Raw genomic sequence first — 14,144 nt, 5'->3', positions numbered from 1 at the left:
TGTGAGTGTGTTATTCGGCTAGCGTGTGGCTAACGCTGGATTTTCCTTCTTCCTCCAGGAGGGGCGAGCGGAGAAGCGAGTTGGGGAGCACACACACTAAGGGAGTTACTACACGGAACGCACTGGGAGCAAGGGACGAGCACGATTGGAAAATTGCACTTTTGAATGGATTGTTGGACTTGTCTGTTTCACTGTAAATAAACGCACTGTGTTTCTGTGAGCAAGAACCGCGCCTGGGTCCCTCTTTTCCGTGACAGAATAATCCCACCACCATGGACCCAGCGGATTCTGCTTCACGCCAGCTGTCTATCCAAGCGGAGGTTTTGGAGCGACACGAGGAAATGCTGAAGCACGTTTCAAAGGAACAAACCGCGCTTCTGCAAGCCATGACAGAGCTTAAAGGTATGTTGATTTCCTCACCTAATACGGCTCCAACGCAGCCCGCCCCTTCGCTGGAAGCCGCGGCAGCCTGTCCGCTTCCTCCTTCACCTCCACCGCGGCAGCGGGAGTACTCACTCCCCGCACCCGAAAAATTTGATGGCGAGTTGGGGAGGAGCCGGGGTTTTTTTGACACAATGCTCTCTTGTGTTTAGACAGCAACCTTGTGCCTTTGCCTCTGATTCTACTAAAATCGCTTATTTGGTGCAACTTATGACTGGGCGGGCGCTTCAATGGGCTCAGGCAGTTTTAAATACCCAGCCCTCTGTGTCATATGACGTCTTTCTCAGCAAGTTTCGCTGTGTGTTTGATAAAGGCGCTAGCTCGGATGCTGCAGGTCATCGCATGTTTTCTCTGAAGCAAGGTAGGAGGAGTGTTGCTGACTTTTCCGTGGAGTTCTGGATCCTGGCGGAGGAGTCGGGCTGGGAGGAGAAAGCACTGCGTGGAGCCTTCCTCAACAGCCTTAATGAGAATATTAAGCATGAGTTAGCAACCAAGGAACTGCCTAAAGCTTTGTCTGCTCTAATCAATATGTGTATTAACTTAGACGACCACATGCGGGAGTTCGGCAGAAGAGCCGGGGATGGTCGGCGGCCTGCTGGGGGCACGGGTACATCTAGGGACCTTCCTACTCTGATGTGGAGAAGTGAGGAGGAGGAGCAACACGGGGATGAAGAGCAACCCATGCAGCTCGGCGGAGCCAAGCTTTCCTCCTCTAGACTGGGGCGCAAACAACGGGCTGGTGAGTGCTTTCTTTGTGGAAAAAGAGGACCTTTTGTTGACTCCTGCCCAGACCGAGTAAAAGAGTCGGCCCGTCAGTAATTGTGGGGATACTGGCGGGCGCCACAACAAAAGTGTTCCCTCACCTCAGCTGCCCTGCTAAATTAATGTCTCACTCCCTCACTCACTCCTGCTGCGCACTCATTGACTCTGGTTCTGAACAAAATTTCCTAGACGAGGAGTTAGCCAACATCTTAGGCCTGCCCCTACTTCCCCTTCCAGAGGTCCTGAAGGTCTCAGCCTTAAATGGCGGCCATCTAGCCTCCGTCACACATCGCACTCAGGAGGTTACACTCATTATTTCGGGAAATCACTCTGAGAAAATCAGTTTGTTGGTATTCAAAGCCCCCCACACCCCACTGGTACTGGGATTTCCTTGGCTCCAACATCACAACCCCCAAATCGACTGGGCCAAAGGGTGTGTAACTGGCTGGAGCACGCGGTGTCATGAACAATGTTTACTTGCCGCTGTCCCGGACAATCCTGGGACCGCCTCTGCGAAAAGCTCCTCACCCCCCGACCTTTCCTTGGTGCCCGCCAACTACCACGACCTCGGCCAGGTATTCAGCAAAAGTAAGGCGTTGTCTTTGCCTCCACATCGGCCTTACGACTGTGGAATCGACCTACTCCCAGGCGCTCCCCTGCCAGCAAGTCGGCTCTACAGTCTGTCTAAACCGGAACGCGAGGCCATGGAATGCTACATAACGGAGTCTCTGGTCGCAGGTATTATTCGCCCATCTACTTCGCCTTTAGCAGCAGGATTCTTCTTTGTAAAGAAGAAAGATAAGAGCCTGCGTCCCTGCATTGACTTTCGAGGGCTGAACAAGATCACTGTTAGGAATAAATATCCACTCCCCCTGCTGGCCTCGGCATTCGAACTATTACAGGGGGCAGTCCTGTTCACCAAACTGGATCTTCGGAGTGCCTATCATCTGGTTCGCATCCGCAAGGGTGACGAGTGGAAGACGGCTTTCAACACCCACCTGGGGCACTTCGAATACTTAGTGATGCCCTTCGGTCTCACTAACGCCCCCGCGGTCTTCCAGGCCCTGATTAATGATGTGCTCAGGGACTTTATTAACCATTTTGTCTTCGTGTATCTGGATAACATTCTGATTTTTTCCAGGTCGCAGACTGAGCACATCAACCATGTACGTCTGGTTCTACGGCGCCTATTGGAGAACCGCCTTTTTGTGAAAGCGGAGAAATGTGAGTTCCATGTGGAAACTGTTTCTTTTCTGGGTTTCATTGTGGAACAGGGGCGTTTGCGAGCTGACCCGGCCAAAGTCAAAGCCGTAGTGGAATGGCCTATTCCCAAGACCCGCAAGGAGGTGCAGAGGTTCCTGGGCTTCGCCAATTTCTACCGCCGCTTTATCAGGGATTTCAGCAAGGTAGCCCTTCCTCTAACCAACCTAACTTCTCCTAAGTTGTCTTTCCAGTGGGCCTCCGCAGCCCAGCAAGCGTTTGATCGGCTCAAGCACCTGTTTTCCTCGGCTCCGGTCCTCGTCCAGGCGGACCTCGGCCGGCCTTTCGTCGTCGAGGTGGACGCGTCCGATTCGGGCGTGGGGGCGGTTCTCTCCCAACGGATCGACGGAAAGTTGCATCCCTGTGCGTTCTTCTCCCGCAGGTTGTCTCAGGCCGAGAGAAATTACGACGTGGGCGACCGGGAGTTGCTCGCCATCAAGTGGGCCCTTGAGGAATGGCGACATTGGCTGGAGGGCACTGAGCAGCCTTTCGTGGTGTGGACGGACCACAAAAATCTGGCGTATCTCCAGGCAGCCAAGCGCCTCAACGCCCGACAAGCCAGGTGGGCCTTATTTTTTACTCGTTTTCACTTCTCCATTACTTACAGGCCCGGTTCTAGGAACACTAAGCCAGACGCGTTGTCGCGCCAGTTCGCACCCGTGACCGATGAGGACGAGAAGGAAAAACCCATCCTGCCCCCCACCTGCATTGTGGGTGCACTAACATGGGAGATTGAAAAGGTGGTCAGGGACGCCCAGCGACAGGAGCCCGACCCTGGCACGGGCCCGAAAGGGAGACTATATGTTCCGGCCACAGCGCGTAGTCAGGTCATTCACTGGGCACATACTGCCAAGTTTTCGTGCCACCCAGGTAAAAATCGCACTGTCTCCTTTCTACGACGTTTGTTTTGGTGGCCCTTTCTTGTTCTCGATGTCCAGAACTATGTTGCGGCATGCCCGGTGTGCGCACGGAACAAAACCACCAACTCGCCTGCTTCTGGCCTCCTGCGACCGTTACCCACTCCAAAACGCCCATGGTCGCACATCGCCCTGGACTTCGTCACCGGCTTGCCTCCCTCTGCAGGTAACACCTCCATTCTAACCATTATTGACCGTTTTTCCAAGGCTGCCCACTTCATTGCTCTGCCCAAGCTCCCTTCTGCCTTGGAGACGGCCCAGTTACTGACGCAGCATGTGTTTCGGCTCCACGGCATACCCCAGGACATCGTTTCCGACCGTGGCCCTCAGTTCACCTCGCGGGTTTGGAAGGAGTTCTGTGCAGAATTGGGAGCTCAGGTCAGTTTGTCCTCCGGGTTCCACCCCCAAACTAATGGTCAGACCGAAAGGGCCAATCAGGAGCTGGAGGCCATGTTGCGTTGCGTCGCATCCTCGAACCAAGCGACCTGGAGCGAGCAGTTGGCCTGGGTGGAGTATGCCCACAACGCCAGCACGTCATCAGCGACTGGACTCTCGCCCTTCGAGGCGTCGCTGGGGTATCAACCCCCTCTCCTCTCCATCTCTGAGGGAGAGCTGGCGGTTCCCTCGGTCCAGCACCACCTTAGGCGCTGTCGTCGGGTCTGGCGGGCCACGCGCGCAGCACTCCTGAGAACGGCCGAGCGGAACAAGGCATTGGCGGATCGCCGTCGCACTCCTGCTCCGGATTATCAGGTCGGCCAGCGGGTGTGGCTCTCCAGCAAGCACATCCCTCTTCGGACTGAGTCCAAGAAACTGGCCCCTCGGTCTCTTGGCCCCTTTGCCATCCAGGAGTCCTGAACCCGGTGACGGTCCGGCTGGCCCTTCCGCCTGCTATGAAGGTACATAACGTCTTCCATGTTTCTCAGGTTAAGCCCGTCCGGACCAGCCCTTTGTGCCCGCCCCCTGGGCCCCCGCCACCCGCCCGGATTATCGACGGCGCCCCGGCGTATTCCATTACTCGCATAATGGATGCCCGGCGCCGCGGTAGGGGCTTTCAGTTTTTGGTGGATTGGGAGGGGTACGGTCCGGAAGAACGTTCTTGGGTGCCGCGGTCTGCCATTCTCGATCATCGCATGGTGAGAGAATTCCGCCGCCGGCATCCGGACAAGTTTGCCAGGTCGCCCGGAGGCTCCCATTAGAGGGGGGGGTACTGTCACGGTCGGACGGCCCTTTCCGGACGACCCTGCTTGTGTTTATGTTTTCTGTATATGTGTTTGCTTCTCCCTCCCTGGCCCTCGGGGTTGTTTACGGAAGTGCGCGCCGTGGGAGAGGCGTGTCCTGGCGACTGTCGTCATTGGGAGTCCCTCTTCGCTGTTGCCGGCCCACCTGCAGCTGATTACCTGACCAGTGGTTGGTAATCATTCCTCCAGGCTAGAAAGGGGTATTTAACCTGGACTCACGGCGACAGTCGACGTGGGATTATTACTCCGAACTGGTATAGTCTGTGCGAGCAGTGTGAGTGTGTTATTCGGCTAGCGTGTGGCTAACGCTGGATTTTCCTTCTTCCTCCAGGAGGGGCGAGCGGAGAAGCGAGTTGGGGAGCACACACACTAAGGGAGTTACTACACGGAACGCACTGGGAGCAAGGGACGAGCACGATTGGAAAATTGCACTTTTGAATGGATTGTTGGACTTGTCTGTTTCACTGTAAATAAACGCACTGTGTTTCTGTGAGCAAGAACCGCGCCTGGGTCCCTCTTTTCCGTGACAATTACAGGTCTAAACCTGAACCTCACAATCATTTACTCACATCAGAGAAAAAAGTTACGAAACGCAACAAAACGATTTATGAGGCTGTTTGCAGTGACCCAGAATCTATGTGGGCAATCTCATGTGCACACACACAGGTGTGCATGCACTCCACAGTCATAAAGCATGTGCAATCCATTCACATTGACCTTTTACTATAATAACAAAGTTACATTTTCTTTATGAACGTGTGTGGAAAGGTCAGTACAAAGTAAAATTGCACGTGAGCCTTCGACTGAGGGGAACAGCAGGATTCATATTCCATATAACAGGTTTACAATTTCTATACTTTTCTTGGGTAGAGTTGAAAGTTTAGAGTCCAGCAATGAATTTAACAACTGTAATAGTTTCAGCAGCCTCTAAATAATATCCTCGTGTATGCTACAAGACATGACAGGGGGTTGGCATGAGGAGGAGGCGTGGAGGGGAGATAAGAACAGCAAAAGAAGTCCTTTCTGTCAAGGTCTGTTTTCTGTTAAGCGGTGACACATCAGCTGATGTATGCCACTCTTACCCTGTTCTTCTTTTTAGTGGTGTGGAAAGTCAGCAGTATGGGTTTGAATGTTCCAAATGCTGAGGTTTATTTTGATTTTTCCTGCACATGTACACACTTTGTGGTACTGAGTTTACCTCTGCGGTGACAGCTCAATAACAACAGTTGTCTCACAGGTTTATGGTCGGCAACACAATCACACCCGCATATTTTGCCACGGCTGTGTGTCTCTGCTACTGCTTTTAAAACACTGATCCATCTCGCTCTCATGGAATCATCAAGCAGGCTCTCCTCTGCTCTCACCATCTTTGGTGGTGTTTTATCTTGTAAACTCCCCCGTTCCCTCCTCTACTGCCCAGCTTCACGATTGCCACTGAGGAGTGTTTATTTGTCCCGTTGAAGCTTAAGTGTCGGTCGATGCCCTTATATCTCCATCCAATCTTTTCCTCTCAGTGTTTATCATGGCTGTTAGGACTTTTCATCCCTCCCATTCAATCTTTGAATCTCTGCGTTACAGGACTCAAGATTATTGCAGTTATTCACCCAGCACCAACCGTGACAGTAAGTGAAAAAAAGCTGATAGAAAAAAAAGTCATAAACTTTTCACATGTGACCCATGGAAAACATACGATATTAGTAAATGGAAGCAATGATGTCATTATGCCCTAAAACTGCACTTAATGCTTACACGGTACTTTAAGGCAATCACTGCCTGTGTGTGTGTGTTTTTTTAATATATTCAGATATTTGGAAAAAAAAGAGGAAAAACTGAAATAAATAGAGGAAAAAAACAAAACATACATGATGAATGATGGAAGCAGGAAATGACCACCAGCGTTTTAACAAGATATGAAATGTGACTATTTATGATTTTGTCTGCTCTGAAAGGACCACTTATGCACTTGTGCATGAATGACAGTACAAGCATGTGCTTATTTGTGCAGACCGTGGTCAAAAAGCTACAGAGGAGATGGCGTTCCTTTTGGTGCATGGGCCATCCTCAGTCGTTCTGTCGGGCACATCAAAGCCAAGTACTACAGTGACTGACAGACCAGGATCTTTTAAAATGGGCTGGCATGTAATTCTAATAACAAAGCAGGGGTGCTTTGTTATATTCTGGAACCAGAACATTTCATCAGAATTAAAATAAATAAAAAAATTGGTATAAAAGCATTGGACTTAATATTCATACTGCAGCTCTATTACTGATTCTCTTACTGAAGTGGAGCAGCAGAAGAATTTAAATATAATTTTGTGTTGAATAACTGTTTTTGTGTAAAAAAAAAAAGTATTTAGGCATTTAAGATATAATAATACTTAAGTGACTTAATGGTCACAAATTAATTAATGAATTATTAAATAATAGGTAATTCATAGTGCACCAGTTGTATAATAGTTATATAGTATAGTTATATACTTATAATGAAAATATATTTGAAGGATCAAAAGTAAGCAGAATTATGTACACACATTTGAGTGAAATATACAGTACTACATGAATATTATTGTATAAAAATTGTCGGTTCATTGATGTACAAATACTTTGATGCACCAGCTGTTGACAATTTTAATTACTTATATATTGCTGGGTAGCTTGAGCTATAATAATGCAATTAATCAGAACAATAACAAGAAACTAAAGCTTTAAATTAATTGGTATGGGTTACAAAATAAAATATTGGCATCCAACATATAGTGGTATAAAAGCAGAAGGCAGCACATACTCTGACTACTCCTTTCATCCTCTCATACGACAGTGTTGATCATTTTAAGATTAAGAGCCCGCTACTCAAATGAGATCCGGGGCAGGGGCTGGTGCCATCTCGTACCCCCCTCTACACACACCCCTGTGTAATGCTGTTATATTTTCACATTTAAAATTAAAATAAAATTGTCTATACTCTAAGGTAATGAGCTAACAAAAACATAAACAACACAAGTTAATAAATTACTATAAGATAAGTTGATTGTTAGTGTGCCCAGTGTCACAAATAGGCATTAGTGCGTCAAGCAAAATACCAAGAACCTTTCCCAGCTGTCTTAGGGCCAGAGGCAGGGTGCACCCTGGACAGGTTGCCAGTCTGTCGCATAGCTAACAAATAGACACACACTCACATTCGCACTCACAATTTCGAGTTACCAATTAAGCTGCTTTGCAATCCACTTCCAGCCCAGCGCCTCCTTTCACAAGGAGTTCATGTCCCCTAACAGAGCCATGCCACCAAAACAAAGTGGTTCTGATTAAACTGCATTTTGTGCTCAAATGACAAAACACTTATAAAAATTGATCTTTTTCTGGCATTTGACTGCTCCAAAATGGCTTCTAAAGTGCACTTCATAACAAGAATTATTAAAGAATATGCTAAAATTTAGTGTTATTGTCTTTTTTCAGCTTTCGTCTTTTTGCAATTCAAAAATTGACATTTACTGCTGCAAATTCTTTTCTCTTCTTTGACCTCCCATGATGTTTTTCACTCCAACACGCCGAGCACATGCACACAGTAAAAAGAATAAAATATATACACAAACTTTCAAAGGTGATGGAGAGTGCTCTTCTGACTCTGTACCCCAAAATATGCTGAGCCAATGAACTAAGCCAACCGCTGTTTATAATTATAGATTTACAGCTCTCTGCGTGTGTGACCATGGGTGTGTGTGTGTGTTTGGTAGGTGCCTGACTTTTCTGTTTTTTTCTTTTGACTTCACCTGACCTCAATTTACCTGCCGCTTGCCTCTAAATGTAGCGTCACCCTACAAGTACCCACACGTACACATGCACACACAGAAACGCCAACATACACTGTACTTGCTTTTGCCAATATGTGCACCAGCTTACATATCCTGTCTTCCTCTCACATTATCATATCTACACACGCACACACACCATCACACCCAGAGTTCTTCATATGAATAATACATTATTATATAAGAGCTGCCCTAAAGTCTAGAGAGAACTGGAGACAGTGAAAGAGAAGAAGCGTAAAAGTTTCTTTTTGTGTGTTGTTAGAGTTAGTTTATTAGATGACTGGCTGTGACTCTCGGCACACACATACTGTACAGTGCTGCATTTGTCTCTCTCCATGTCCCCCTGCATGTCTCTCTCTCTCTCCTTCCCTGAAGGCTGTCAGATTGCATATGCCAACTGATGACACTCTGATCTGTGTGCGTGTGCCTCCATGTGTGTGTCTTTGGTGTGTGGGTGCTATAACCTCTATGCCAACTTAAAGTGGGTTCTCCGTTTAGAGTGGTGATGGCCCAATTTGTCTTCCACTTGTCAACTTCAGCTTCCCGAGAGAGATAGAGACAAAGGGAGAGAATGAGGGAGAGGGCTGAGGCCCCCCCCCCCCAAAAAAAAGCAGTGGACGTGTTTGTAAAATTAAAAGTTTGGCTCCTGAAGCTGTTTGTAAAATCAAAACGTTAACACATATCCGTGTCGACATCTTGTTCTGCCTGGTGTAAAAATATTGCAGACTAATATCAGGGTGATTTAATTAGAGTGCCAAAAGAAGGGGCATTTGCAATACTGCATGTTAAATAAAACATGGTGACCAGTTTTTAATCATTGACAAAGACGGTATTCAGCAGACAGCTGACAGTGCAAGAGAAGGACTGCAGCTTGAGTGAAATGCTCCTGGTTAGTATTCACTATTCAGTCTCTATTCTTTGCTGATGCAGTAGTGCTTCAAATGCAATCAAGCCAGACCTGTTTTCGAACAAAAAGACAGTGTAAACAGACTTACTGCTGCCAGTTTTCAAATCGTGCAGAAGCTGTGTAGGGTTTTCTGGACGAGCTTTACCTACTTCAAAGGTGAGTGGAGGAAGGGAGAAAGTCAAAAGAAGTCAATACAACAGCAACAACTTTTCGTCTTTTTTCTCTCCCAAGACCAATGAATTTTGATCCTTGGCTTTCATCTAGCCATAATATAGCATGTATATCTGCAGATGTTTTTCTTCTTAGAAGCTTTAGTCTAATATCTTTGAAGACTGTCACAAACCAGCTCAGGCTCCCTTTTTAAATGTGACAACAAGAAAGCTCATACATGGGCTTTACAACGGAAGAATAAACTAACAAAACACAAACACCAAACAGGGTTGCTGTTAAGCCAATGGAAGAGAGAACCCATGAGCCACTTATCTGGGCCAGCTTTTTATAGCCTGATGCACAGGTGAACTGCATTAGCAGACGACCCTCCCGTGTAAGCCAGCTGTCAGCAAGAATAGGCCAGAGCTGCCTTCTAGACGGTGGGAGGGGCTTCAGCTTCTTGTTTTTGTTTCTGAACTTGAACTTTTTAACTACATGTTCTGTAGATCTTTTTAAAGGTGCACATGGTGTGGAATACCTGATTTCTGAATTTCCATTTGCCACACTCTAAATTGAAATGTGTGTAATTTAATGACTGTCTGTCATCTGCTTCTGGCCTCACATGCCAGAGGAATTAAACCTTTGTCTCATTTTCTGCACAGCCTTTGAAGCATTCATTTAAAGTACAGCTACAATTATAGTTTGCAAAACAGTCTGCAGCAATGTGAAGTGTGGCAAAAGAGCTAAACAGCACATTTGCGGTCCTTTTCAAAAACTCAAGAAGAAAAACTGAAGAGCAACCACAAATAAAATGCTGAAAAAAGTAGGGCAACAATTACTCAAAGCGTAATGGTTAAAACTGTCTAGAATAAAGTAATAGCAGAGAGTGTCCATATATCACTCTTGTACCAAAGTGCTTCTGCTGCCAGGTTCTGTCACCATCTGCTTCTGGTCCCAAATGCCAGGGGAATTTAATCTTTGTCTCACTTCTACCCAGCCTTTGAAGCCTGCTGTTGTTTAGTATCTGTGTTTGCGTATGTGTGTGCATGTGTGTGCAAGAATAATTGTGTTTCCATTGTTTAGGTGTCAACAACTCATGGTGGGCTACTTGTTTGCATATTGTTAATTTCCCCCTCTCACTGTGTCCGGCTGTGCTTCCCTGCATGTTTCTATGCGATTTGCGTCGACGCCTGTGTATGTGTGTCCTGCCAAGTCGCGAGGTCCATGCACAATGACACTCGATTTGACAGGCCTGCTGACACGCTAGCATTTAGCCCTGCATGCGTGTGTGTGAGTGTGCGAGTGTGTGCGGTATGAGTGACAAGGTGTGACACACTAGCATTTGTCTCGTAAATGCCAGAACAGAGAACTGACACTAAAGGGCAGAGAAATGGTGAGAGAGAAATGTAGGTGCAAAAGAGAGATGGAGGAAAATGGGATTGCTATGTTCTCATATTTAATTGGTAGTTCACTCGTGTATTTGATATTTTTAAAATCCAGGGGAACCAGCGCACTGCTAATCTGCCTTTAAAGTGTGACAAGCTTCACATCTGCTGAGGTGTTTGTCTGGCTGTGGCACCTTTCATTTTGGATGTCACAAATCCCTTTTTCACTTTGCAGTGCAGACGTGCAACAAATCTCCATTTTAACAAGTCTGTTATAGAGTCCTGTAGCAGAAGTCTTATTTGTACCTCAGATGAAAAATTCTGCCAGTCAGATGCCAGTGTTATGAGAGCAATTCGGCGTATTTTCAATACAACTATTTGTCTTTTTTTTTTTAATCATGGTGCTAACCAAGACCTTTATATTATTGCTCTCAGCATCAAAGGAGCTGTCCAAGGTACTTATTTGCACCCAAGTTAATGCTCACTGCCAAAGGCAAGTTCCAGCAGATGATTATGAAATATAAATATGAATAAAAAAGAAATGTCTATATAAAGTAAAAATGGGTCACGGGATTTTTTTTTTAAATGTGTTTTTGTAATTGGTAAAAGCTAAAGGGTGTACTGTGAAGCAAGACTAATGTGTTAGTGAGGTACGTCAAGCTAGATCATCACAGTAAAGCTGAAAACATAACCTGAGGCCTGCACTGCGAAGCAGGATTTCATCTTATTCAGGGTACACTTGTTACTGAGGTACATCTTCATGGCAACTTGTGCTGTAGGCCAAACCTGCTAGGGAGCAAATTATGGATCAACAGGTATGAAGATCAAAAACAGTATCTAAAGTCTTTGTGTTTTATTATGAATACAGATTCTTATATGATATACTTCCATATTCATTTCCATCTACATTTGGCCATTTTAATAGAGTTTGTTACTCTATAAAAAAGGCTTCTGTCAATCACATGATTGGTCACTGATTGAAGAAAACAGGAACAACCCCAAGTTTCTCATTGAGCCAACTAATTCTTTACCTTTAACTAGTAATGACTAATGAATGTTAACCAATAGACAAATTTCACCATTAATGCTTCAGTATTGCTGCTCTGAGAGTTTCTTCTTGACTCATCTCTCTTTAAATACTAATATTGTCTGTCTCTCCTATAGTTTGCATTTTGTCCTGTCTTTCTCTCTTGTTCTCTCTTTTCTCTCTTCCCTTTGGTCTCACCTCAACTGGTTGTGGCAGATGGCTGCCCCTACCCGACCTTGGTTTCTGCAGGATTCTTACTGTTAAAACTGAGTTTTTCCTTCCTAATGTCACCAAGTTTCTTTCTAATATTGTAGGGTCTTTACCTTTCAGTGCACAGCACCACGAGGCAGTTGTTGTTCTGAATTGGGGCTATATAAATAAAACTAAATTCAATTGTACACAGCTTTATTCCTTGATTTCCCCACCTGCTGACTGTAAACAATATTTCAACAATTTTATTGTTTTATAAGTTTGAATACAAGACCATAAAAAGAGCACCTGTTTGTACTTGCATGTAGCCCAGTCTGAGCCTTGATTGTATTTATTCTTTGCATGTCCTCAGACAGTTAAACACCACAGAAATTGAAAGAAACTGAAAGAATAAAATCTAATACTGTCTTCCTCACATTTAAGAATTCATTTTAGTCTTTGATTAGCATTGGATTTAAAGTATTTGTATTTAAACATTAATCAAATTCTCGATTATAATCCATCAGTCTTAATGATAGAGCTGTCAAACTAACAAGTCTGTTAACTTTCAGAGTTGGCACTTTTGACAGCTTTCCCTTCTGGCTTCACATAGGCTTAACTTTATTAATATAGTAACTCTTCTTCAGTCTTACTGAACAAAACATTTAAAGCCCTTACACATTCATACAGTGCTTTTCAGCTCTAATGCACACTCACAGAGCTGTGTTGCTTTTAGTCTGTAACATGTTTAATATATTTTTTTCTAATATTGTAAGGTTTATCTATTTGTAATTGGTCAAATGCTTATAATGCCACCCCTTTCAGCAATATTAATGTTATGTTGTAATAAACAGAAAGCAATGTAAATATCAAGTAATATATAAAACTCTAATAGGATAGATTGTCTTAGAAATAAACAGGACAGAGAGTGCACTGAGCGGCAAAGTAAACAAATACTATATTATAATAAATATATGTGTATATATTTACCAAGGTTCTTGGGTTTTCTTTGTCTTTGTAGTTTTGAATTCTTCAAGTATATCTCAGTTTGGGTTTTTTATTATTATTATTCAGATTGTCTGAAATTTCAGTTCAGTTGGATTTTTGGGTTCCTCTTTTAATCTTACTTCATTCTAGTAATCTTGTTTCAGTTCTTGTAGAAGACTTTTTTTTAGGATGTCTTGACGAATATGTCAACAATGTGCACAACACAACACATCTAAGTGCTGATAGTATGTTTAGAGGTCACAGGCCTTACTGTGACGGATAGAGACAGGTGGTGATGATGTAACTTTGTGATATGTTCTTGCCTACTTTCTACTAAGTGAATATTATTGAAAGAGTACAGCCTAACAGAATTGTTGCTGAACATTTCCATCCCTTTATAACCACAGTGTATCCATTTTGTGCTGGCTGCTTCAAGCAGGATAAAGCACCGTGTCACAAAGCTCAAATTTTCTCAAACCGGTTACTTGAAAATGCCAATGACTGTATTCAGATATCCTCCACAGTCACCAGATCTCAGTCCAATACAGCACCTTTGGGATATGGTGGAACGGGAGATTTACATAATGAATGTGCAGCTGACAAAACTGCAGCAACTAAGTGACACTATCACATCAATATGCACTGAAATCTCTGAGGAATGTTTCCTGGACCCCGCTGAATCTATGCCATGAAGAATTAAGGCCTTTTTGAAGATAAAAAGGGAGTCCAACCCACTACTAGCAACATGTACCTAATGAAGTCTGGTGAGTGTATACTGGTAGATGGTGTTTTTTTTCCTGGCTCCTCCATTTAGACAGTGATTTAAGTGCCACATGCATGCATCTTTTAGATTCAGTGCCATAATGTCCCACTGGCTCAGGGTGAAATGAAAACACTGATTTAACAGCTGTTACCAAAAATGGACTTCAATACTCTAAATGTTAGAGAAGGCTAAAGTAGGCTAGCTCATATTTGTTTAATACGCTGTTCCTCTGCCTTAAAGCGACCCACTCTTTCAAAAAATACCTGTACAACTACATTTTAATTTGTATTTCAGAGGAAACTAAACAATTTT

The 14,144-nt window shown here is 44.7% G+C and overlaps 1 protein-coding gene across 1 annotated transcript; it reads left to right on the top strand.

The window, feature by feature from the left end:
* Nucleotides 1-272: 272 nt before the first annotated feature.
* LOC309698150 (uncharacterized protein) lies at nucleotides 273-7,924 on the top strand (the record flags this gene model as incomplete). The annotated part of the gene is made up of 4 exons (XM_082520462.1): nucleotides 273-402; nucleotides 986-1,180; nucleotides 6,197-6,240; nucleotides 7,850-7,924. 4 exons carry the CDS (start codon nucleotides 273-275, stop codon nucleotides 7,922-7,924), a joined length of 444 nt encoding a protein of 147 aa, XP_082376588.1.
* Between the last annotated feature and the right edge of the window lie 6,220 nt (nucleotides 7,925-14,144).

The sequence above is a fragment of the Aulonocara stuartgranti genome, assembly GCF_965226115.1.
Source record: "Aulonocara stuartgranti genome assembly, chromosome: 22".
In the NCBI taxonomy this organism is placed as follows: domain Eukaryota; kingdom Metazoa; phylum Chordata; class Actinopteri; order Cichliformes; family Cichlidae; genus Aulonocara; species Aulonocara stuartgranti.
The sequence above is the reverse complement of the archived record's forward strand: the minus strand, read 5'-3'. Positions and strand labels throughout refer to the sequence as shown.